The sequence below is a fragment of the Mustela nivalis genome (genome assembly GCF_964662115.1).
Source record: "Mustela nivalis genome assembly, chromosome: 12".
In the NCBI taxonomy this organism is placed as follows: Eukaryota; Metazoa; Chordata; class Mammalia; order Carnivora; family Mustelidae; genus Mustela; species Mustela nivalis.
In genome coordinates, this window is record NC_139031.1 from 72572035 (window position 1) to 72599041 (window position 27007).

General features: G+C 39.6%; 1 protein-coding gene and 1 pseudogene across 3 annotated transcripts in view; one reads left to right on the plus strand and one right to left on the minus strand.

Annotated features, from left to right (window-relative positions):
• Positions 1 to 27007, minus strand: part of LOC309844936 (uncharacterized protein) — a 422422-nt gene that overhangs the window by 260617 nt on the left and 134798 nt on the right. The window contains exons 2-4 of one of the 2 annotated variants that reach the window (XM_082692369.1): positions 18064 to 18122; positions 16674 to 16777; positions 6392 to 6452 (exon numbers count right to left, since the gene is read on the minus strand). In XM_082692369.1, coding sequence (XP_082548495.1) covers positions 6392 to 6452; positions 16674 to 16777; positions 18064 to 18122 — 224 coding nt within the window. The remainder of the gene's footprint in view (positions 1 to 6391; positions 6453 to 16673; positions 16778 to 18063; positions 18123 to 27007) is intronic. The other variant, XM_082692366.1, reaches the window with a different exon arrangement.
• LOC309845804 (large ribosomal subunit protein eL33 pseudogene) lies at positions 9751 to 10890 on the plus strand (annotated as a pseudogene). Its single transcript has 2 exons — positions 9751 to 9849; positions 10508 to 10890. The product of its transcript is annotated as a large ribosomal subunit protein eL33 pseudogene (transcript).

Consider the following 27007-nt stretch of genomic DNA (forward strand, 5'->3'; position numbering starts at 1 on the left):
TCTTGGGAATGGTCACTGAAGGAGTTTATATACAAATTTAGAATAAACACACATCCATTTCTCTGAATTAGGATGTACCTGAGGGATGTTACTACCTGTACAATGTACTCAGAGATCACCAATAAGGCAAAATAAGGCCAATCTGTGGGACCCAAGAATCTTTTAGAATTAAAAAGTATTTAAAACCTAATGCCTACTCTTCAAAATTTTAAAGCAGGGCAGTTTTTTCAGGCAATATTAGTTAAACCTGATCATAGTTTGGAATCAGTGTATGGTTATGGGGCCCTTAAAATAATATGACCATCGAGGCTGGTGACACTGCCTTCATACTAAGATTACAGGGGAAGAGCTGACTTCTGAGCAGTGCATTTCTAATGCTAGAAAACCTTTAGGGGCCAAACAGCCTGCCACGGTGACAGGGAACAATGAGGAAAAATGGCTAAACATGGTGAGTAAACTGAAGAACTGTGGTCCTAGGGGAATGAGTGACAAGTCCCTTAAGCAGTGTTTAGCATGTGTCAGGGAGAGGGAGTCCAGGTAGGAGGGCCCAGGTGGAGTTCAAGCTTTCTCCATAGAAAAAACCACACCCGGACCTGTGTCCATGGGACCACAGAAACTTATCATCAATGGTAACACTGTGACGAAGTGAGTTCTCAATTTTCTGGAACAATATGGCAAAGGAGAGTGTGCCCCTGACGCCAGTGCTAGACACCCAGCTAGTAGAAAGGTCAAGGGTCAATGAAGCACTGTGACAATAAGAGGAGTGACTGTATTTGTCTCATAAGTTTGAGAAGCATGGATCATACACATAATTTTGACTCTTCAGACTCCTGCATAGTCCTCAGTATTATTTTTTGGACACGACTGACACTATCCTTGACTATAATTATTGGCTTTCACAACTACTGGGACACGAATTCTATATACGATCACATAATTTATAGTATAATACACCAGTTGATTCAAATGAATCAATATTGGTAAAGACTGAAAATGTGCCAGCACCTAGTTAGTCCTGTATAAGTGCTCGCTATTATTTGCTGCATCTGTTTTCTCGTGCTGCTATGGGTTGGAAGAAAAATGCCCACAATGCTCAATTAAGCCCTTGATGTGTTTTAAAAAAGAAAGTCATAGAAAACCATTCATTCATTGTGCCCTACTTCACATGTGCTGGTGAATATTTTTATGAGCGATACAATGAACTATTTGATAACAGGCATTGAAAAAAGGACGAAGATTTTCAAATGATTACCTAGGCTACTTATGCTTTTAAAAGGCACTAAAAATGTGTAAGAGAAGTGAGAAGCAAGATTCTTACAAATTTTAGGTAACTTACCCCCCCAAAATAAAGTCATCTTTGGGCTATTACACATAAGAAACTCCTGTAAGAATCCTAAATGGATGTAACATCTGTGGTTCCAGGTAAAATGTTTCATCCTTTACTGAAGTCCTAAAATGTCATTCACAGACCTAGTTTTTAAATAGTTTTCCAATGACAGAAAAGTATTATTTCTCAGAAGTTTCTGAGTGTTTGATAATTTTAAATAAGGCCCGCTCAAGTTATTTTGAAATGCTACTCCAACCTAAGAAAAATAATCCTAGAGTGGGGTGCCTGGGTGGCTCAGTGAGTTAAAGCCTCTGCCTTCAAAAATTTAATTTAATTTAATTTAATTAAAAAAAAAAAAAAAAGCCTCTGCCTTAGCCTTAGGTCATGATCCCAGCATCCTGGGATGGAGCCCTGCATCAGGCTCCCTGCTCAGCGTGGAGCCTGCTTCTCCCCCTCTCTCTGCCTGCCTCTCTGCCTACTTGTGATCTCTGTCAAATTAATAAGTAAAATCTTTAAAAAATAATAATAATAATCCTGGAGCATTAGAGATTCCTACAGCCATACATACAAGAAGAAAGGTTCAGTATTTTCAGGGAAAAAAAAAAGAATTTTATTTTTACCAACTAAAAAATATTTTTGCTATTACCACAACTTGTCTTCTATATGAATTTGTAAGGTTGATCTTAAAACTAAAGTCTATAGACAGGGTAAAGAAGGATATCTACATAACAATTAGTTGTTGTTGTTTTTTTTAAGATTTTATTTATTTTTTGACAGAAAGAGAGAAGGAACACAAGCAGGGGGAGTAGGAGTGGGAGAAGTAGGCTTCCAGATTGAGCAGGGAGGCAGATGTAGAAATCAATCCCAGGACCCTGGGATCATGACCTGAGCCAAAGGCAGATGCTCAAGGTCTGAGCCACCCAGGCGCCCAATCTACATGACAATTAGTAAGATAGATTTGAGAATGAAGAAACATTTGCAACCAAGATAAATTACTTTATCCTCCATCCCAGAAAACATGCATTTCTACCAAAAAGAATGTCACTAAAACCAATAAACAGTTCTTAATTTTCTCCAACTAGAGGGGCAGTGGTGCTACCGTCCGGCATAAACTTCTGCAGAGTCCGCTTACAGGCTCCCGGCCCTTATTGGTGTCCCTTGACAAACCTCTTAGCCACACAGGTAAAATGTCTAAAATGATAGTCTGATCACGTCTCTCCTATTTCAAGTATGTCCCTGGATTTCAATCCCCTGCAAACTAAAATCCAAATCCTTCAGCCTTACACACGGTCCCCACTACGACACAGACAGATGCACTGATTTTCAAAACTTAGCTCTGCTCCTCCTTTCCCATACTTTCTGCGCAAGCAATTTGGAACAGCTTAGCTCATCTCAAATGTACCGTACTGCTTACAGGTCCACATGATCCGGCAGCTCCTGTCATTTACAAATCAGGTCCCCTCTCCAGGAATGCTCCCCTGTTCTTACTCTTGCCCCAAGCCACCCTCCTGCACACACCTGTGTTCTGTGTGGATCATTCCTTCTCCAATTTCAAAATCCAATTTAAGAGCTGCCTTCTTCCAAAAGGGCTTTACTGTCACCTGCCCTTCTGAAATCTCAGAGGAGAAATCATCATTCTCTGCTCTGTGGAACTTTGTTTCCTCTAGATGTGCTCCTTATTGCACTTTTCCCATGCTCCTGAGTATATTCCTTCTCCTGCATTAGATTCTGAGCTTCTTGTAGGCAGAGCCCCTGCCTGACTTGTATTTACCCCGGAACCTGGCACTCCATCATGGGTCTGCTTGATTGGCTAGATACAAAGGAAACTTCTGTCCGCTTCCAAGTCACAAAAGAACTCTGAGCCCTGTTGTTCTGTAATTGATGAAAGGCCTTTATCAATACTGAGCCATTGAACAAAGAAGCTCTTCTGAAAATATTAGAACGATCTTCCCTTACTTAAATTTCCAGAAACTCCCAATAGCAAGCCTATAGGTGGTCTCTGACCAAATCACACAAACCTATTTCCCTTTCCGGACTTTCATAATTTCTAAGGGCAGATGCAAGGAGAGAAATACAAATGCTTCTTCAGATAAAGGTTGTGAGCCTGCTTTAAATCACTTAGAAGCTCTGCTCTATGGGGCAAAAAATCATACTGAAACAAAACGTTTTTACCAAGAATGGAATTTCTAAGATACTACATCCTTCAAAGTGACAACATAATGGCAAATTATGACCCACCAAACTCAGAGGAGCAACATAATATCTGAAGAAATGCAGATCAAAGCAATGCTGAGCAGTGAGTCTTGTTCACGGAAAATTAACAAGGTAATCACCCAGGCTTCTGGGTGTTGAATCACTTGGTACCTGATGGAGGGCCAATCCTAGCAAAGAGAAGTGAATCGTCTTAAAATGTCCCAGGCCAACCATGAGTTGATGTATTATGACAAGAATCATCAATAACCAATATATAGGTGTTTGTATAAATATGCTGAGGACTGCAGAAGGAAGGTCTCATGAATAATGCTCAAGGGCTATAAAACCTAATTCTTGCTTTCAATGAGTTTATAGTCTGGAAAGGGAAATAAGGCTTAAACAGAGAAGATCAAATGACACACGATGTGCTTTTCTAACACAATGCAAGGTGACAAAAGATTACATTTCTGCTTGATTCTTTCCACCAGCATTGATTGAGTGTAACTGAATACCTAATTCTTTGTCTCAGAATGTTACAGACCATAGGAACAATGAGATTTCAGAGGAAAGAGATGTCCATATGTGCATCTGTCGTAGAAAACTCCAGGGAGAGATTCAAACTGAGTATTCAGAAGTAGGTAATATTTAGATTTGCAGAGGAAGAAAAAAAAAAAAGGAAAATGGCCACAAAGTAGGAAAATGGGTGTGAATCAAAACACAGTACCAGTTCCTATTTTTAATTTTTATTCCAAGTCTATAATGGCTTGGGTTTGCTGTGTGTCAAGTCCCAGACCCCTGTGCAACTCACCATTACTTCATGCTTAACACTGATTCTTCAACATTACTGCGCTCTCTAATTCTACCCACCTTCTTGCCTTCCTAACAAAAGAAAAGGGACAGAAGAAACCTTTCTTGAATTAAGAGAAGATGCACCCTATAAATGACCCGCATGTGTGTTCATGGACTATGTGAAGAGAGATGGACCCTCAAAAATAATCTGGTTCAAATGCTTATTTGCTGAAAAGTTTAAACATCCGCTGCAGCTAATAGGCTCATCTAATAAACACACTCAACAACTCCATCAATAGCATATATTTCTATTTGCTTCTTGGCAATTGCTTTCACCCAACTTGTTCAAAGCTCTTCAAAGACAGGGAGCCAGACTTTCCACAGTTCTAAATCATTCCCTAGAGGTAATTTGGGTGGTTAAGGAGGCACGTGAATTCTTTCAGGCCACAAGGGGCCCATTTACTGAGTATATAGTGAAAAAGCAAAAGGGAAACAAAATTCTGCTGTGCCCCAACAATAGGTGAGAACTCTTCCCTGGGCCTTTGGGCCACATCACACTCCCTCCAGCATGCTGATTAGCACAGAGGAAGTAGAATTTTGCCTTTTGGTTTTAGAAAACCCAAGGAGCATGTCCACCGATGACTGACACTCTTATTCTGAAATCATTTCTTCACTATTTAAATCTTGTGTAAGAAAAACTTCCAGCTGTAACTGTAGCAGCCTTTCAAAAACATTGACAATAAAGATGAATCAACAGAACAATTTCAATGATAAACTGTATTCGAAGTTTAGAGATATCAATTTTTGGTTAATTGTATTGTTCCTACACACAGATTTTATTTTGCCTTGCTTAAATATGAGGCAGTTTGCAAAGACGACGACCTGCCCCAAAGGCCTCCTACAGACATGTCAAGGGTTTACAGACTTATTCAATTCTGATCTTGAAAGCACCTTGGAGTATCATTTAGCCTTGAGAAAGCAGATTCAGACAAGTACCCACTGAGAGGCTAAAAAATTAAGATCCTCTTCTCCAGCTGGATTTGTGCATAACTCCTGCTAAAGCCAGGGCAAATCTGAATCATAATGAGAAGATCATGTCCTTCAACTAGTTTCCGGGGGCTGAAAAACATTAAGATTTATGCTTCAGCCTAGCCCCCTACTCTTGTCTTGTCAAGTCTATTTTTAAATCTCCAATCATTAGAAAATGACTGTTTAGAATTTTTTTCACTTAATTGCTTCAAATATTTATAACCATTGGTGAAACTGCATGTACCTAGGGAGAGAAAGGCAAGAATATGGAGAAAATGACGGGGTTTGCACCAACTTTTTGTGATTTGTGACTCCACAGGATTTTCTTACCATTAAGAATGGATTCTTACCATTAAGCTGTTCCATTTTGGAAAATAAAATTTTATCAAAATAACCAGTGACAAGACTTATATGTTCTATAAAGGTATTTAAAGGGCATCTACAAATTAGGCTGATCCAGTATATCATTAGGTTAAGATGAGGAAAGCTCAAGAAAGGGTAAGCACTTACAGAGATGTGGGAAAGCTGAAGACAAGAAAAATTAAGGCAACCAGAAAACAGGGAGTTGCTATCATTTTTAGGGCAGGTGAGCAAAGAGAGCACATGGTATTATAGAAGGCAGGGAGAGAAAGCCTGCACATGTGAGCAGGAACCAGGCAGAAGCAACTAGGAGGGAGTGGCTTTGTGACTGGATCTAAACGTCGCATGAAGTGAAGCCTTGGTCTGAAGCACCACGAGAAGCACCGCAGGCTTCTTCCCAACACCACCTGCCAAAGTTCTGGCAGTCCCTCCCTTTGGCCAAACCTAATCAGAAACCAGTGAGCAGTGTGGTTTCCAGAAATCAGGCTCCCTGTGAACCAGAGCAGTGTAGGTAGAGGAAGAAAGGGGAATGGATCCGAGAGTGACAGGCAAATGTTTAGCACCGTGTATCCTGTCTGCTCTCCAGCAACCATCCTCGCACTCGTACTGAAGTTTCCTGTTTCCTACAACAGCAACTGCTCATTGCTGCCTATCATGGTGAAACCATCCTTCATACAAACAAAAAACGCTCACCCTCTCCAGAAAGGGAGAAGGTCTCCATCAGCGTTCATCAGGCACCCCAAGGGCAGCACTCCTTACGTGAAATAGAAGAAGGGAAAAGAGGAAAAAAGAAATGAATGGTTAATATTGTCCATGTCCTGGGGCGCCTGGGTGGCTCAGTGGGTTACGCCGCTGCCTTCGGCCCAGGTCATGATCTCAGGGTCCTGGGATGGAGCCCCGCATCGGGCTCTCTGCTCAGCGGGGAGCCTGCTTCCTTCTCTCTCTCTCTGCCTGCCTCTCTGCCTACATGTGATCTCTCTCTGTCAAATAAATACATAAAATCTTAAAAAAAAAAAAAAAAGCTGGCTCCCCCTTCTTTCAGTTCTCCTCCTTGGCTGTTGAATTACAGAGCTTTGTGCCTTCTTCGATTTGTTAATAATAAAAAAAAAATATATTGTCCATGTCCTTCAGCCAAACAGCACCAGCAAAACAATTTAAACAAGTTGGGTTTATTACTCCCTTCATTGAGGGAGAACACGAAGTATAGGGAACCAAGAGATGCCTGAGTCAAGAAGATGTTTAAAAAAAACCCATCATCGAACAGGATTTGGGTTTTTACTGGGTAATTTGGGGAGGGTCTGAGGAAACAGGGATTTAACTTAGGTGGAGTGCTGTTCGAAAACAGGGGCAATTCCATGACCAGGTGTCTCAATGAATAGTATCTACAGGGAGAACAAACTAGGAGGAGGATAAATCTGTAACAGAAAAAGCTGTCGTAGTCACTCTTATCTGGGAGAGAGGGCTGTGTGGTGGTTTGTGGCCTGATGACTGTCCTTGCTTTTGTTTCATTGATTATGGTCTCAGGGTGACCATAATCTGTCATTAACTTTCTGTGAGATTATGTCCAACAAGAGAACAACATGGCTTCACTGTGAGTATCAAACCAGTTACCAGACATCAGAAGCTACTTTTTTCCTTTCTTAATATACACAAAACTTATATTCATATTTTTAAAGATATATATATATATTATATATATATATATTAATATTATGCATCTCTTTTCTGGCTTCTTTTCTGTATGTGGTCATGAGAAGTAATTAATATTTTAATACATCCATCTTCTAACACACATTCCATGTTTGTTCCTCTTGACCTTAGCTACCACCTTGACAGTAGAGATTCTCTACCTGGTACAGTAACCCAAAGGTAAGCCTTTGACTGCCTTTGACAGTCCAGCCTTTATTGGCTTGTCCTAATCTCCCATTAACCCCACTATTGTATGTGAAAGTCCTAAGTCCCCAGTGAATCCTCTAAGATCCATTTGTCTCCACTGCAAAAGCAATCCAACTTTTCCTCATCAAATGGAATAAGTCATCTCACCCAGGTTAGCAACCTCTTTCTCTATGTACTGTATTGGTTCAGTGGTATGAGGAGCCCCAAGAGGCCAGATTTTAGTCTCAACTCCATTTCAACTCAAAGAAACCATCTTCACACCACCTCCCACAGCTCCAGTAGAAGCCTACTTTCTTGGTAACAAAATCCTCTGAGACATCTAAAACTCAGGTTGTGGAAATGAGGGCAAAAGTCACTAGAAACAAAAACTGTGAGGGAGGGAGTAGTTCTTAGATTTAATAATGAAAGGAACCATTCCTATACCTCCCTCTTTGGTTGTGGGAGAAAGAGCACTGGATATTAGCAATCAATTCAAAGCACATATAGCATCTTATAGGACAGCCACACCAACACATGGTGTATCATAGGCACCTGGAGACACACTGGGTTTTCAATAGGCCAGTTCATAGTTCTATGAAGCCAACTTTTTCTAGGTGACAAGGTAAATGTATGACTAGAGGATACTGTGGCCCTCTGGCTCACTTCTGCTATGAATTATTTCCTTGGTCCCATACACAATTGTGTGGGATAACTTTATTCTGAATAAGTCATTCCATAAGTCTACCAATGGTACACTGTCAGAAGCATTTTTCACAGAGAGGCTAGATGACATGCACAAGGAACTCTTTGAACTATTTTTGTAGTCTTCAGTAGGTCTGAAATTAATCAGGAATAAAAAGTTTAAAAGTAAAGAAAGCTAGGTAGGGGAAGAAGAGCTGTTCCTGCCAACAAGACGACTCAGGAGGAAATAGAATTCAATGTTTAACAGATTCAGGGAGAAATGTGTTATATTAATCAAAACTGCATACCTTCTTTATGTTCAAAATAAGTAATTATTAAACACATGGATGTAATATAGCATTTTAACTTATTTGAAATTGTCTTGAATTATAGACTTTTCTTTTCCCAATCAGGCCTACTCAAAATACTATTTCAAGTATTTTTTGTTTTTTCTTTTACTTATTTGGTTTATTCTCTTATTACCAGGGAAACATCTTCTCTATAGATTTAGTTCTGTATGCAGGTTTTTCTTAAACTTTTGAGGATTATTTTTGACAGGGGCATTCATTTTCCAAAAAGAGTAAAATTTAAATAACAAAGCAAATTCACTCATTCTTAATGAATTCATAAGGAACTTGTATTCTTTTCCCTTTTATAATTTTTTTTTTTTTTTTTTTTAGTTTGCTCTATTTTCACTAACTGCTTGTCTGATTGTTCTCTAGGATGGCAATCAGACCTATCCCTTCAACTTGCAACTTGAACCTGCTCTACCTATGATAAAGTGCTCAGCAGATAAACCAGTGTGTAGTACTGGTGCTCTATTATATTTTTATTTTCACAAGAAGGTACCATCTCTTTTGGCAGAAGGAGAGACTTTTTTTTTTTTTTTTTCAGTTTTTGCCCATTTACAAAAGGAATTACACTTAGATACCTGAATTAACTAGTTCTCTATTTCCAATTTATTCTAATCACATTTTAGCATCTTCAATTGACTGGTATCTGGAATAGCCACCCAACTGAACTGCTCTTTAATTTAGCATTAGTGAAGAAGGAATCTAATTATGAGACTGAGACAGTCTAGTGCCTGACACCACTTGTCCATTATTTTTTTTTAAATAATGCAATGCTCAACTGTGTTCACTTGAGGTTTCTTAGCAATCCAATTCTTAAGCTGAAGAAGGATCACTGGTGAGTGACAAGGAAGGCAGAACAAGAAAGCAGAGGTGACCACTAGATAAAAAAGCCAGGAGACAATGCTAAATGCCTTGAGGAATTTAGACTTGAACTTGGTGCACTGAGGAGCCAGGAAAGGACATCAGATAGGGGACTGGTTTGGACAGACTGGCATTTTCAAAATTTATTCAAAATGACAAGGTTCTTTTCAATATGCAAATATACTTTAGAAGTTAAGTCTGTGTCACTCAAACTTGCAGTGAGCTATTTTGATCTGCTAATCAAAGGGCAGGTGGAGAGGACTAGGTTTTGAGGAGGTGGAGATGGGCAGTACCAAAAATAGATTTTGTCTAAAGACTACTGTCTACAGCACATCACTGCGGAAATTGTTCCCCAGCCACCTGGAACAAATGCTAGAAGTCGTATGTATCTATGAGTTTAAGGCCATTATGCACAATGTTGCCCCAGGATATGGTCCTAAAACAAGGCTTCATTTTTTTTAATTAAATAAATTTGGGGATTAGACTGATTGGAATGTGATTCAATCACAAAATATTATGAGTGAGGGGCCCTAGACATACAAGCTAGCTCAGGACAATACCTAATCTGACCAGCTCATACCATGTCTTCCAAAAAGTAAACCCTTCCCTGATAGAAAGCTACTAAATATACTACCATTATACTTTAAAAAGCAGGCTTTCAAAGAACAAAGCCAGAATTTGTCCAAGCCAGGGCTGACATCTTTTCAATCAGTTACTTTTCGAAACTTTAAGAATGCATAACTGACAAAGGCACCTGGGTGGCTCAGTCAGTTGAGGGTCCGACTCTTGATTTTGGCTTAGGTCATGATCTCATGGGTTGAGACACTGAGCCCTGCACTGGGTGCCACACGAGGCAGGGAGTCTGTTTGAGATTCTCTCTCTCCCTCTGCCCCTCCTCACCACTTGCACTCTCTTTATCTCTCTCAATAAATAAATAAATAAATCTCTTTAAAAAAAGAAAAAGAAAAAAGAATGTGTAACTCACATTCAAAGATTTTTTACCCCCCTTTTTTTGGCCTTTCTCTTTCCACCATCGTAGAACCTGTGGAGGCCTGCTGGGAATGGGACTCCTGTAGAGACAACTGTGTCTGGAAGGCTGTGGTCCAAGGCCATTTTTGTTAGTTATAAACAGGGTGTCTGGAAACAGAGGAGCACACAACTCTTTGCAAGACCAAAGGGGTTTATGCTCTAGATGAAACTGAATTCTATCTAGGCAAGAGATGTGCTTATGTGTACAAAGTAAAGAACAACACAGTGACTCCTGGTGGCAACAGAACAAAGCTAGAGTAAACTGGGGGAAAGGAACTCATGCTCATGGAAATGGTGAATTCCAGCACAGTTCATGCCGAATTCCAAAGAAACCTTCCAGCTAGAGCCACTGGTCACAGAATCCATGTGATGTTGTACCCCTCAAGGATTTAAACTTACTGAAAAGTAAATAAATAGAGGGGTAGACTTGTTCTCTTGTTAAAATTTTTTTTTAATTTACTTCCTATATATTATTTCTTGATAAAAGTAAAATATCTCTGTGATACCTTTATAAGCAACTCTCATTTTGAACTGGTAATTTGTGCATCCAGCTTACGCTCAGCAAAGCATGAATCATATAGATCCCATTATGTGATTATGCAAATGCACACTAAATATACAATTACAAGCATATATGGGCAGTGAAATTTAATTAATTATTATGACTTAGCTCACTTGCCCAATGTAGTTTTATTAACTAACAGTCCACAGATGTGTTTCCTCTCTTGATTCATTTACATTTTAATACCATGTAGAAATGATAAATTATCCTAACAGCAGATGATAAAAACAGATGGAATAAACATAATTGAACCCAAGATGATTTACATAGGTTTGAATTGAATAGTTTGTGTATTTAAGTCAGTATTAAATGCTTTACTCTTGTATTGTGGCTATTTAGGAAGAATTTCACACACACACACACACACACACATATACACACAAACACACAGAGACATTCAAGTCAGCCAAGGGCATTTAAAAATGAATATTTAAAGGCTATTAAATAGCTTTTAAATTGATGAACAATCTCTAATTATATTTAAAGGTATAAATATTAAAAGAAAAATGGGATCAAAAGGATCAGACAGTAACCTAGAGATTATAAAAATTATCAATAAACACTAATGCTAAGTGAAGTGAACATTTGACACATTACCAGGTATAAATGAAAATCTCAGCCATTTATAGATTACATTGTCTCCTGGAGGGCTGCATTCCAAACTTAAATAATTGATGATCTTTCTAAAGATGAAATCTAAAACCATCAGAATCACTTCATTCCATTCCAAAATAGTATTTGTGCATGTGTACGTGTGTATGCATCCTCACGTCTATTAACGGGTATACATTTGAATTGACATACAGAACTATTACTCCTGATTCTTTGAAATCCCATCAAACAAAACTGCAATTACATCAAAAAGTCAATATTGGGAGCATCAAATTTCCCTGATGTCGAAAAAGTGAAGAAAACTTGTTCTGATTTGTGAAAAAAAGATTACAGGAATAGCAGAGGACAGGAACTGGTTACCAGAAAATGACTGCTCAGTGGTCCATGGAAAGCCTTCCTTCCCCTGTTTATATCATGCGATATTCCTGGCAGAATCCTCCTTTGGCAGGAAATAGAGGATTATAAATGTGTGGACTTCAAACTACCTTCTTTCTCCTTGAACAGTTATTTTCACCATAATTCATCTCTCGGGTGGTGTCCTCAACCTTAATACTTTACTTCTAGCTTTATGTGCATGGTGTTAAAAGAAAGTGGCTAAAATTGTGTGAAAATGAGAAGAGCATTTTCTTCTCTCTATTTTTTTTTAAAGATCTTATTTATTGATTTGTCAGAGAGAGCACACAAGCAGGGGGAGCAGCAGGCAGAGGGAGAAGCAGGCGCCTCGCTGAGCAAGGATCTCCATGCAGGAGCGGGCCATGACCTGAACCGAAGGCAGATGCTTAACTGACTAAACCACCCGACAGAGAAGAGCATTTTCTAAAATCGAATTATTTTAGGGTCAAATATGGAATTTTTTTTTAACATTAAGGATAGGTATTTCTATTCAGAGGTTCATCTTGCCATATTGCAGAAAAGGATTTTTTTTTTTTTTAGCCCTGGACTGCCGTTGGGATTCAGAGGTATTTGATTTGTTTGTTTTGTTTTGTTTCATTAACATATAATGTATTACTTGTTTCAGGGGTACAGGTCTGTGAATCATCAGTCTTACACAATTCACAGCACTCACCATAGCACATACCCTCCCAGTGTCTATCCCTCAGTTACCCCATCTCTCTTCCCCCTTCCCCTCCAGCAACCCTCAGTTTGTTTCCTGAGATTAAGAGTCTTTTATGGCTTATGTCCCTCTCTGGTTTCATCTTGTTTCACTTGTCCCTCTCTTTCCCTGTGATCCTCTGTTTTGTTTCTCAAATTCCTCATAGCAGCAAGATTATATGATAATTGACTTTATCTGATTTACTTATTTCGCTTAGCATAGTACCCTCTAGTTCAAAGGTATTTCAGAATCAGGTTTGCCCCTTCAGGTTAAAAAGGCCAAGTGTACCTGCCATGAAGTCATTAAGGCTGATCAATTTGCAATGCCAGGAAAAGTAAGCCTGGACAGTGACACCCCCTCAAGAAGGAGGGATGAGCTGGAGACGAGTCAGCTATAAAGCATGAAGATCGAGGTTCATCAGAAGCAGTAGAAACTAAAGTGGGTGAGAACCAACCACTTGGCTATCAAGAGAAACAGATTTTTTTGTCTGTTTTATGCGGAAGCTTCTAAGAAATTAGAAAGCCAAGTAGGTACAGTAAAATAGTTGCACTAGAAAGAAAATGATAACTACTGTTCACACAAATCACATATTGTTCTTTGGCCGCTGTCCTCCTTGGTGCTTGAGGTAAGTGTGGTGGCTTATTTTTTTATTTCTGATTCTGTAACTGAAATAGAAAGATACAAAAGGCTGTGCAACATGGATGCCCCCCCCCATACCCACACCTCAGTGTGCATTCACAGCCGCAACTCCTTCCTGCTATGCTCTCAGTGCTGTCAAGGAGCCTCTTCAGTGGTTAAAAATAAAACAGAATAGTTGCGATGAATCAAGATACAAAAACTAGCTAACTTAGACCCTCGTGAACAACTCAAAACCTGGTGCTTTCTAGGCTTTATATCTACCCCGTGTTCTTGGCAAACACACGTTTATTAGCTTACCTCTCCTTGAATAACCATAAGAAGTCTTAAAATCCTGATAACATTTTCTGGGAATTAGAACACTTTCCAGTTGTAAGGACCTATTTTATAGTTTTATTTTAGCCAGAGGTTTCCATTGAGGTTAAACAATAACTTTGTTGTTTAACCCTTAAACTGTCCCTGCTCCCCTTTCCCCAGGGGACTTAAAAACAAGACCCAGAAACCAGCCCCAGGTGTGGAGGCCAAGAAAAACAAGGCTGTATCCACCTCAAGTCTAGCCCTGACATAAGTACAGCCATCTTGGCAGAGCAAAAGCTGGCACCTTGCACTGTAAGAGTGGGTTAGCATAAGAATGGCCATCCTGAAGGCCAAGGAGCCATTTTACTGAGCGTCCCTAACCAGCTGACACTGGGTGTGTGACTTGAGATAAGAGGAACTAGCTAAAACCTGAAAAAACAACTTAATCATATACCACCAGGGCAGTTAGGTGGTGGTGCCACAGGGACCAGATGTTAAAGAAAAACAAATGGTTAACTTGCAGAGATCACAATCCTGCAAGACAGGAGTCTCCCTTGGTTTCCAAATGTCCTAGTGATATACAACAAAGAAGCTGTCTTCTCAATAGCTCAGTTTCCAGGGACAAATGACTCAGTTCCTTGAGGCCTGGTGTCGCCCTCCCCACCATAAAACTGAAGGAGGCTGAGGCAGAAGGAAATGTAAATAAAGTTAAATCTCTTCTAAACCTAAATCTCACTTAACCGCCAGGATGGCACCCGGGTGATGCCGGGGGGGCAAAAAGTTAAACAAAATTAAATTGTCAAAGTGTGGTGCAAGATATATAGGTAGCTATGAAAAAGTGCCTTGAAAATGCTATATAAACCCTTAGCTCTGAGAGCTTGGGGTCCTTGTTGAAACCCGCTGCTCTGGGCAGATACTTGGACCCCAGCTAGCTGGAAATAAACCTTGCTGTGTGACTTGCATTTTCGAGAGTGTTCTCTGTCTGATTGAGGGGTGGTCGACTCCGTACCCTAACACCAGTATTGCATACTATTAAGCCACTGATATTGGTAGCAATGGACATTTTGCATTTCCATAAAAAATATTTCCATAACAGCAAGTCCTTACTCCCCACAGTCATGTTTGATTTCTAGAAACTGATACCTGTAATGAAATAAATTACACCTGATAATGGTATCACAACCCCTTGGTGCACATGCTCAAAAGCTGGGTGAAGACCTCAAGCCAATGGCCTGTGTGACTGGTGGTGCTCTGAAGGGAATCATCAGAGTCTCGTTCTACCTGTACCAGCAAATCAACCTGCATTTGCCCTCCCCACTTTACCGTCGTAAAGAAGTGTGTTCAAAATGGGGCACCTGGGTGGCTCAGTGGGTTGAGGGCTCTGCCTTAGGCTCAGGTCACCATCTCAGGGTCCTGGGATCAAGCCCCATATTGGGCTCTCTGCTCAACAGAGAGCCTGCTTCCCCCTTTCTCTCTGCCCGCCTTTCTGCCTACTTGTGCTCTCTCTCTGTGTCACATAAATAAATAAAATATTTTTAAGTTAATTTAAAAAAAAAAGAAGAAGAAGAAGAAGAAGGGTCGCCTGGATAGCTCAGTGGGTTAAAGCCTCTGCCTTCAACTCAGGTCATGATCCCAGGGTTCTGGGATGGAGCCCGGAACCAGGCTCTCTGCTCAGCTGGGAGCCTGCTTCCTCTTCTCTCTCCGCCTGCCTCTCTGCCTACTTGTGATCTCTGTCTGTCAAATAAATAAATAAAATCTTAAAAAAAAAAAGTGTGTTCAAAATGGTTTTGAAATCAACCATGGAATATACTACTTTGCAAAGTCCCTGTTCATAGGTATATTTCCAAACATTATTATTGAGGTAAATGAATGATCTCTCTCTCTCAGAGAATCCTGCTTTTACCTTCATTCATAGATATTTAAAATACTGTCGTTGCAGTACTTCTTCTACAAGTTTGACTTGAAACCTTGGCAGCCATGCCAAGATCTAACAATCAAGCATTCAGACTACAGGTGATGATGCATATACAGGGACACCTGGGTGGTTCAGTCAGTTAAGCATCTGCTTTCGGCTCAGGTCATGATCCCAGAGTCCTGGGATCAAGCCCCGCATCAGGGCTCTTTGCTCAGCAGGAGCCTGCTTCTCCCTCTACCTGTCAGCCCCTCCCCTGACAAATAAATAAATAAAAATGTTAATATATATTGCATATACAGGTTTTCTGGGGCTCCATGGATTTAATAATTTTGATAATTTGTTCTGATTCGTTTTGTTGCTGTTTTACCTTCTAGTTCTATGTACTTCTTGTTGATTTCTGCTCAGAGCAAACGGCTTTTTGTTAGATATCTTAGCTCTACATCTTCTATGATTTAATACACTAGTTTCTCTTGGTTGTCTGAGCCCTGCAATTTATCAGCATTTTGAGGCTTTTTTTTTTTTTTTAAATCCCAAAAGGACCAAAAGAGATCCAACTCATCCATTCTTAGAGGTTTCTGGATTATATCCCTCTGCTCAGCTCAACATTAGGCATTTCCTTGTGAACTACTTGGTCTACAATATCTTGAGGGAAACTAGGACCATAATTTTACCAACTTATTTTCTCAATTGGATGCATGTTCATTGACTGATTCTTTACCTTCAACTTAGCCATAAATTAACAGTCCTGCCTCCAAAGTCAGTGATGCAATTTTTGTGTACAGTGTGTTAAAATGAGGCACTTTCCAGATCTGTGCTGAGTGCTTAACACACCTCATTATATGATCTGATCATAGACCATCTCCAGAATCCACCCCTCAGTGCCTTCCTACTGTGTTATGCTCCAAATCTCTGTAGCCACTTTTCTTTCCTTTAACAAAGAAATTTCATTCCTGCTCTAGAGTGCCTGAAGCTGCTGTTTCTAGAAATCTCTGCTCCAAAATTTTCCTGACTTGCACCATCCTACAGTTTCAGCCTCAGATGAAATGTCAATGGTGCCTTACCTGATTTATCATTCAGAATGAGTATCCCCATCTCTGCACACACACCACACAAACAAGGAAGTTTCCAGGTGGTTCCCAAGTAGGAGGCAAGAATGACTAGCAGCCTAAGCAGATAAACAGACCATTATTTGTAGGGCCAAAGCTCTGAAAGTTAAACTTTCTCAGAGTTTCAGAAGTTGATATAAAGTTAAAGTCTTAGCTTTTGCATGATATAGTTCTGAAGTGCCTTCTGTAACAGAATGATAATCCATACTATTTTTATGGTTTCATTTTAATTGTTTGCAAAACAGCACTCTATGTGAGAACTTGCAGGAGATGAAGAAGAAATCTGAAACGATTTGCGAAGACACCTTGCCCTGGGCTAATAAGGACACAGCAGATGCTTAATAATACTTGCTGACTGATTACACATGTAGCATATTTAAAAATGACAATGACATTCTCTGACAGGTTATAAAAGTCAACACTGTGGTATGAATTGAGGACTGTGGAAATGAGGTACAGCGACAGAATCTCTCTCTTACTCCACTGCTACCAAGAGTAAGTTATTTTGAAGTCATTCTTTTCTTTTTTCATTAGGGAGCTCTTCCTAAAAGGCAAGAACTTCAGGAGATTGTAGCAAATCCCCACTGGGTTACATATTCAGGCTCTCTTGGGCAAGAAATCCACCCCCAACTTGACCCCACCAATAATGGGGCTCCTGAAGCTGTCTATGTGATTTTGCCCTAACTAGGCCAGTCAGGCTTCTTCCAGGTACTTAAATTTCTAATCCAAAAGTTAAAAAACCTGAGAGTGCTGAATATTGTAAGATAAACAGTGGAGTTCTACTTCTGTCCAATATAGGAGTCACTAGCTGCAAGCTGATACTTAAAATTAAAATTCAATTGCAATTAATTAAAATCAAGAATTCATTTCCTCAGTTGCGTTAACCACATTTCAAGTGCTCAGTATTATAGGCCATCTCCATCACAGACAATTCTATTAGACAGATTTGCTCTAGAAGAAGACTCAACGAAGACCATCTCACAGACCAAATCTTTTTGTATAAACCATGAGATAAGAAGGGTTTTTTAAAATTTTAAAATAGTTAAAAAAAATTTTATAAGAATATTTTCAGACATGTGAAAATTATGTGAAATTCAAATATCAGAGTTCACAAGCAGTTTTATTGAAACAGAGCCATGCACATTCATTTACATATTACAGATGGCTGTCTTCATGCTACAGTGGCAGAATTAAGTGTGTGCAACAGAGATGAGATGACCGGCAAAGTCTAAAATATTTATTATCTTGTCCTTTATAGAAAAAGTTTGCTAACTCCTGCTCTAGACAGACGTGCTAAGGTCTCAAAGCATTCTGAGAATTTACGAAAAAACCACATAGTACTTACACTGACGTGCTAACGACTTTCAGATCTGTGGGAAGGTTTTTCATCACTGTGATGGAGACCTGAAAGGAGAAAAACAACTGTTAAAAAGTGGTGTTGGAGGGAATAAAAGGGAAAAGTGTCTTCTTCCCCAATATCAACAAGTGCTAGAGCATCGTCATATTACTGCGCTTCCTTCAGTGTATCCAAGCCCCACACTGTCTAAAAAGGAATGGGAAAAAAAAGAAGCCCTCCCTTTTCCCTGATCTAAACCAGGGGCTACTAGATCTCCCTTATGAGAATCCTGCTAAGTCCCCTTTAAGTGAACACAGCACCAACTTTCCCCGCAGCCTCACAGCTAGACACGCAGGCCAGAGCTGATGGGCATAATTAGGCTTCAAACCAGATGTAAGTGCAATCAGGGTGGAAAATACACCACAGCATCCTTGGTGAACTGTGAACTCTTCCCTACACCGAAAGGAGGCACACCAGTTATGTGTGAGTGTTTCTTGAAAAGATGTCATTACAGCAGGGTAATCACAAGTCAAGAAATGTCCAGGGTCATGCACCTTGTATGAGTTCTACTTCACTGGGCCTTGCCATAAAGTGACAGAAGAAAAAGAATCCCAGGCAGAAGAATACAAGAGATCAAGACACAATTCCTGAAATGGGTACAGATATGAAAGTGTCCAGAGGCTCAGAAGAAAGGCTGAGCTTCATGGAAATTCTGGGTCACTTGCTGTGACAAGTAATTCTCAACTCAGGACTCACAATAGGAGACCCCGGAGATTCTTCTCTCTAATAATGAGCCTGACAAATCACATTTCATTTTTTCAAGGAGGTGCCAGGTAATCATTTTGCCTCTGGCTCTAATATAATCACTATGGGAAAGTGGGTTAGAGCACCAACATGACATCAGATGACCTGAATTTGAATCCTGTCCCCACCACTTAGTAGCGGCCTCATTTATCTCAATTGTAAAATGAGATACCTATTTATGAATTTGTTTGGATGAATAACCAAGATATAGTTCAAGTGAAAGTGCTTACCACTGAAATAGGCAAGAGCAGTAAATATGGATGCTTATTTGGAAGATATCGCTAATGGCCTAGCCAATGCCAATCACTGCCACCACCCTCTTCGCAGATTCCTGAGAATATTCGGTCACTGTCTAAATCTAAGCAATAGGTCATGATCTGTTTAAATCCAATTTGACATCCTTGTGCCCCACTTTCCTAGCCCCCCTTGCAGTAGGGCTTGTCAAGTGTCCATTCCAATTCTAGCCAATGAGAGCTTACTAAAAAGTGCCCGGATGAAGGATGGGCTGGGGGTGGGGAGAGGTAGGTCTGGGAAAGCTTTGGTTTTCTCAGACGGAGAGGGGCACGAATGAAGTAACACATATGAAGAAAAGGCCACAAGAATTTCAGAGCCACCACAGTAACACCCCCACCCCCAGTCACTATACCAATAATCAATATTCTAGACTCCCCGTGCTGTGAGAAAAATAAACCCTACCTATTAGGCATCTTCTAACGTTCACCCATTCTTAAAAATGGATTAGATAAAATAAAGGTACCCAAAGTGCACTGATTAATTTTTTTTTTTTTTAATTTCCCTAGAAATCTGTCAGCCACCATATGGAAACGGGAAAAGGAGTAGAAAGTGTCAACTAGGGTTTCTGTCCCTTGCAATTACCTCCTAGGGGGTTTGTCCAAGTCCTGATCCTCTCCTACTCCATTAGCAATCTACAATGCCATGGAGAGGTCATCATGGATAACACAAGTAGCCACACTTCCCTCTGACTGAAACCATCTAATGCTCCTGGGAGACAGACACAAGGACAATAAAAAGTAGCTGACACTTTTCGAGTACTTACCATATGCAAGGGACAGTTCTAAGACTGTTATACATATTGACTCACCTAACACAATTATCCATTGACATCAGTGCGATTATTAAATCTCATTTTAGAAAATGGAGGCACTGAGGCACAGAAGAGTTGAGCGACGTGCCTACAGGACCACAGCCAAAAGATGATGGAACCAGGATCCAGACTCCAGTAATATTTAAGCAGTACATGTTAGCACCTCTCCCTCTGAGGTGGCAATAAGCCTGAGGTTCAGCAAGGGAAGGAATTAGAAGGATCTGGTGAACTGATCTGGCAGACCTTTGGAGAACACCCATCTCTTATTTTGCCAAATCATCTTTACCAAGCTCTGATGAAGAGATGAACCTAAGGGGAGAGGAAGTTCCCAGAAGAGAGCTATAAACGTAGCAATCCAGAATTTCGTTGGTAGGATGCCATTAATCCCCTCCTGTATCAGCGCTCAGGGGGTCAGGATGTAGCAGGTATTCTCCCTATTCCCTTGACCCCAACACCAAGCTGACATTTGTCCAGCATAATATCCACGCATCATCTCAGCACCTAACCTGGGGAACTGCCCTCGCGCTGCTAAAGCAACAGTCTCGAGGAAGGGTGATCTAAAGCTCGTGTAATTTGACAAAGGCCTATTACAGGGAAGCAGAGACACAATGCTTTGTTTTGAGCTAAGCTGTCCTGTTTGGGGTGACTAACTCAGCTGAACAAGACAACTGTAACATTTTCTTTTCATATCATACCTGAAGTGCATTATGTATAATATCATTTTAAGAGAAAGAAATAGTTTAAATGACCAGTAAAAGCACCTTTTGTTTCTACTGGTTCTGTTTCTACTGTCACATTTCTTATAGAACCCGAATTCATGTTTGCTTCTGTACTCATTTGTTTAAGATACAAATGACTGAGTTCTTGCAATGTGACAGGCAAAATGCAAAATCATATTAACAAAGCAAGAGATGTGCCCCATATCCCTTCTATTTCTTTCTAGAGGCTTTAGGAGTAGAAACTATATTTTATGCTGGTACATTCATGTATCTTTTATTTGCCTGTACCCATGAAGCAGAACCTTGAATTCTGATAAGCATGATGGTGGCAGAGTACAGATAGGCAGCTCTTCTGGAGAGGGCCTATTTGGAAAGTGATTAGCATTTGAATTGGGAAATGATTGATGACTGAGGACAATAAAATGTTTAAGGCAGGGGTTCCAAAAAAGGAAGCCTGACTTTTAAAGCATTTGATAAACGCCTGACAGATTTTACCTCACAGATCCATTCTTTGTTATTCTAAAACATCTATTCCTTCCATGATTCCATGCCATCCTAAGACAGTCTACTGCCCCCAGGGATGGATGGACACACACACACACATACACACCTTCAAACAAGAACTGTCACCATCCATCCTCACCCCTTCCCTAAAAAACATAGATTTAGGAAATGAAAAACTCTTTTCTCCTCACATACACACACAAAACAAGTCTGCTGAATTCACATCATCACAAAATTGCCTGTTTTGATGGGTGGTAATTGTTCTGAAGGAAACGGTCTGTCTGTATTTTATTGATCATCTTAAAGGAGCCCAGGAACCTACAGAATTTAGCTACTTTTTCAGGAACAGAAATAGGTCCTAATTTTGCAAATTATAAAAGGCCACATGAGGGCTATTTTTAAGGGGAAAAAAAAAACCACATTGCATACCTTTTAAAAAGGGAGACACAATCCAAGGTTACATTTAAACTAGATAAAAACAAAGAAATGAAACTCAGATCACCTTTTTTAAAAGAGAGAGAGGACAAGCAGGGAGGCTGGCAGAGAGAGAGGGAGATGCAGACTCCCCGTTGAACAGGAACCCACAAAATAGACATTAATGCCATGATCCCATGATCCCTTGATCGTGACCTGAGCCAAAGGTAGACGCTTAACCTCCTGAGCCACCCAGGCAGCCTACCCTCCTTTCTTTGATATCAAGAAAAGGAAAGGAGTCTAGGGCCACGAAGAGCACAATTACCTCCCTAGCCTGGAAGGACGACACAAAATGAGATGTGAAGAGACCATTTGGCAAGTCAGTACATTAGTTTATCTTTAATCTGGGATGAATGTGAACATTGTCTTCACCGCAGCTCTGTGACCCTTACTTGGTCGGAAAGCTTCACGATCAGGGATCACTTTCCCAAATGACAATGTAAACTGTTTTTTATATCAACTCATTAGATTCTCTCCAGCCCTCATGGAAATGAAGGAGGCAATTCAGGAAGAAAGCTATAGGTGGTTACACGGTTCACCTCTCCTCCAGATTTACAACAATTGCTTTGTGTTTAGGCTTTCAACCCCTTTTGGCACTGCCACTTGCCAGAAATCCTTAATAAAGCTGAAGAGAAGCAAAACTGTCAGCTGCAATAGAAGGCCACAACAGATGAATAATATATTTCCAAATTAATTGAGTATGAACAGTTGGCCATGTCTGCCAGGTTTATTTTATTGTATGATTTGCAGGCTAATAATGAAGACTGAGTTCTTAATTATAAGATTTGCATTCCTCCACTCCATCATAAAGGCTCATACAAAAGCTGTTTTTTCCTTTAATGAAATGAGGATTTGAATGCATGATGGGGAAGGGATGAGGTTGGCAAACCTAAAGATTTCCTAACTAGAATTTAAGGTCTAGAGGTCCATCTCAAGTTACCAAAATGATCAGTAATAAAATTCAGCTCCTGGTCTCACAATTCTAGACATTCCATTTTTTGCACTATGGGCAGGAAAGAAAATGTGGTATACTTTTTTTTTTTTAAATATATGAAGAAACCATGTTGGAAGAAGATGATGGAGTAGGAGGGCCCTAAGCTCACCGTGTCCCTTTGATACAACTAGATAACAGCCACATCAGTGTAAATAACCCAGAAAACAACCCAAAGACTACCAGAACACACTCTCTGCAGCTAAATGGAGAGAAGAGGCCACATCCAAAAAGGGCAAACAAGGTCAGGACATAAAGGGACCTGTGGGATCATCCACAGGAGGGAGGGACACCACAGGAGTCAAGAAAGAAAAGAAACAGACATTAATGCCACGTACGCAAGGCATGGGAAGTCTCCACAACATTTGGCTTTGAAAACCCGTGGGGCATAACTTCAAGAGTTCTTACAGTCAGCAGGTCTACACACCTGGAACTTTATAAATCAGCAGGTTTGACTCTGGGAAAGCCAGGAGAGTGACAGGAAACTGAGTCCTTGCCCTTAAAAAGGCAGTCCTGCAGACAAGCAGCGGTTTGAAAAATGCCTGAGGTGCCTCAAAAGGAGATTTGTTTACCAATCTCAGAGTCTGTGCTGGAGGGGCAGGGATCCCTGGGAAAGTTCTCCAGGAACAAAAGAGCTGGCGGGTGCCATTTCCCTCTCCCAGCCCCCAGCCTGGACACATGGACGCACCTTCAGGAACCAGGACAGGGCCAACCTTCACTACTTAACTTGCTAACAGCACACCCCACCACACATTCTCCAGCAGACATGCCCCCCTCTAGCCAGACCTCAGCTCCTCTCCCACTGCACAGCTGTGCAAACCTTGCTAACCACCTGTGCCCCGCCTCAGCCTCCTCTCACACACCTGACTCCTCCAACATTTCTGTGATGCGGCAAAAGTGGCTCTAAGAGGAAAGTTTACGGCAACACCAGCCTCCCTGAAGAAGCAAGAAAAATCTCATATAAACAACTTAACCTTACCTTAAAGGAGCTAGAGAAAGAACAACAAATAAGCCCAAATCCAGTAGAAGGAAGGAACTAATAAACATTAGAGGGGAAATAAACAAAATAGGAAATTTAAAAAAAAAAAAAAAAAAAAAAGATGTAATGAAGCCAGGTGCTGGTTCTTTGAAAAGATCCACAAAAATGATCAATTTTTAGCCAAATTCATCAAAAAGAGAGAGGCAATGCAAATAAACAAAATCAGAAATGAAAGAGGGAGAAAAAACAACCAACACCACAGAAATACAAAAGATTGTAAGAGAATATTGTGAAAAATTATATGCCAACAAATTGCACAACCTAGAAGAAAAGTATAAATTCCTAGAAACATATACCTTCCCAAAACTAAGTCAGAAATAAATAGAAAATCTGAAAATACTGATTACCAGCAACAAAATTGAACCACTAATCAAAAAACTCCCAACAAAAAGTCCCTGGCTTCTCAGGTGAATTCTACCAAACATTTAAAGAGTTAATAACTATTCTTTTTTTTTTTTTTTAAAGATTTTATTTATTTATTTGACAGAGAGAGATCACAAGTGGGCAGAGAGGCAGGCAGAGAGAGGGAAGCAGGCTCCCCGCTGAGCAGAGAGCCCGATGCAGGACTCGATCCCAGGACCCTGAGATCATGACCTGAGCCGAAGGCAGCGGCTTAACCCACTGAGCCACCCAGGCGCCCCGAGTTAATAACTATTCTTGACAAACTCCTCTAAAAAAGATAGAAGAGGGGGAAAAAGCTTCCAAAATCATTTTACAAGGCCAGCATTACCCTGATACCAAAACTACATAAAAACACTATGACAAAAAAAAAAGAGAGAGCACTGTAGGTCAATCCCTCTGATGAACACAGATACAAAAATCCTCAATAAAATACTAGCAAACCAAACAGAACAATACATTAAAAACATCATTCACGAAGATCAAGTGAGGTTTATTCCTGGGATGCAACGTTTGTTCAGTATTTGCAAATCAGTTAACAGGATACATCGCATCAAAAAGAGAAAGAGCAACAACCATATGATCATCTCAAGATGCAGAAAAAGGATGTGATGAAGTACGATATCCATTCACCTTCAACAAATTAGGTTTTGAGGGAACATATATGAAACTTATAGCTAACCTCATACTCAATGGGGAAAACCTGTCAGCTCTAACAACAAAAAGAAATAAAAAGCATCCAAAATGGTAAGGAAAAAGTAAAATTTCCACTATTTGCACATTACATGATACTCTATATAGAAGTGGTGGGGGGGGGGTGGGAGGTTGGGGGAACCAGGTGGTGGGTATTAGAGAGGGCATGGATTGCATGGAGCACTGGGTGTGGTGCAAAAATAATGAATACTGTTATGCTGAAAATAAATAAAAGAAAAAAATGTAAAAAAAAAAAAGAAAAGAAAGAAAACACTACAGACTCCACCAAAAACCTACTAAACTAATGAATGGATTCAGTGAGGTCCCAGAATACAAAAATCAATATACAGCAAGTCATTGCATTTTATACACCAATAATTAAGTAGCAGAAAGAGAAACTAAGAAAACCGCCCCACTTATAATTGTACCAAAAATAGTAAAATACCCAGGAATAAACTTACCAAGGAGGTGAAAGACCTGTACTCTGAAAACTATAAAACACCGAAGAAAGAAATTGAAGATAACACAAACAAATGGAAAGATATTCCATGCTGATGGACTGGAAGAACAAGTATTGTTAACATGTCCACACTTCCCAAAGCAATCCAAAGATCTGATGCAATTCCTATCAAAACACCAACAGCCTTTTTCATAAATTTAGAACAAATAATCCAAAAGTTTGCCTAGAAATATGAAACAACCCAAATAGCCAAAGTAGTCTTGAAAAAGAACAAAAAAGTAGAGGTATCACAACCCAAGATTTTAAGATATACAGCAAAGCTGTAGTATCCACAACAATATGTTTGGGGCACAAAAATCAACACATAGATCAACATACTAGAAAACTCAGAAATAAACCCACAATTATATGGTCAAATAATCTTCAACAAAGGAGGCAAGAATATGCAATGGGGAAAAAACAGCCTCTTCAACAAATGGTGTTGAGAAAACCAGACAGCTATATGTGAAAGAATGAAACTGGACCACTTTCTTACACCATACACAAAAATAAATTCAAAATGGATTAAGGACTTAAATGTGAGAATGGAAACCATAAAAATCCTAGAAGAGAGCATGGGCAATAATGTCTCTGATATCAGCCACAGCAACATTTTTCTAGATATGTGACCTGAGGCAAGGAAACAAAAGCAAAAATAAACTAAATGAAATTCAGTGCATAATTGTAAGTTATAAAAACATTAAAATATATTACATGTATCTAAAAATATTCATGAGAGTAAATGAAACGGTATTACTGTTGAATTTAAGCCTTATAATAGTTGGGATTAGTAAAAAAATAAATAAATAAATAAATAAAAAGTAGGAACACTATTACTAATCTGTAATGGAAAATTATGAAGAAAATAAAAGCATTCATCATAACACAGTAAAAAATAAAAATAAAAATAAAAAAAATAAACTATGAGAACTACACCAAAATAAAAAGCTTCTATACAGCAAAAGACACAATCAACAAAACTAAAAGAAACAACTGAATGGGAGAGGATATTTTCCAATGACATATCCCATAAAGGGTTAGTATCCAAAATATATAAAGAACTTATACAACTCAACACCAAAAAAACAAATAATCCAATTAAAATGTGCACAGAAGACATAAACTGACTTTTCTCCAAAGAACACACCCAGACAGCCCACATGGAAAGATGCTCAACATTACTCATCATCAGGGAAATCAAAATCACAATGAGATATCACCTCACACCTGTCAGAATGGGTAAAATCAAAAACACAAGAAACAACAAATATTGACAGGTTGCGGAGAGAAAGGAACCTTCATGCACTGTTGGTGGAAAAGCAAACTAACTGGTGCAGCCACTGTGGAAGACAGTATGGAGGGTCCTCAAAAAACTAAAAATAGAGCTACCCTATGATCTAACAATTCCACTACCAGCTATTTACCCAAAGAATACAAAAACGGTAATTGGAAAAGATATATACACCCCTATGTTTATTGCAGCATTATTTACAGTAGCCAAATTATGGGAGCAGCCCAGGTGTCCACTGATAAATGTATGGATAAAGAAGATGTGGTATATATACACGATGGGAAATTATTATAGCATAAAATGTCTGAAACATGGATGGATCTAGAGAGTATAATGCTAAGTGAAATAAGTCGGCCAGAAAAAGACAGATACCATATGATTTCACTCACATGTGGAATTTAAGAAACAAAACAAATGAACAAGTAATTTTAAAAA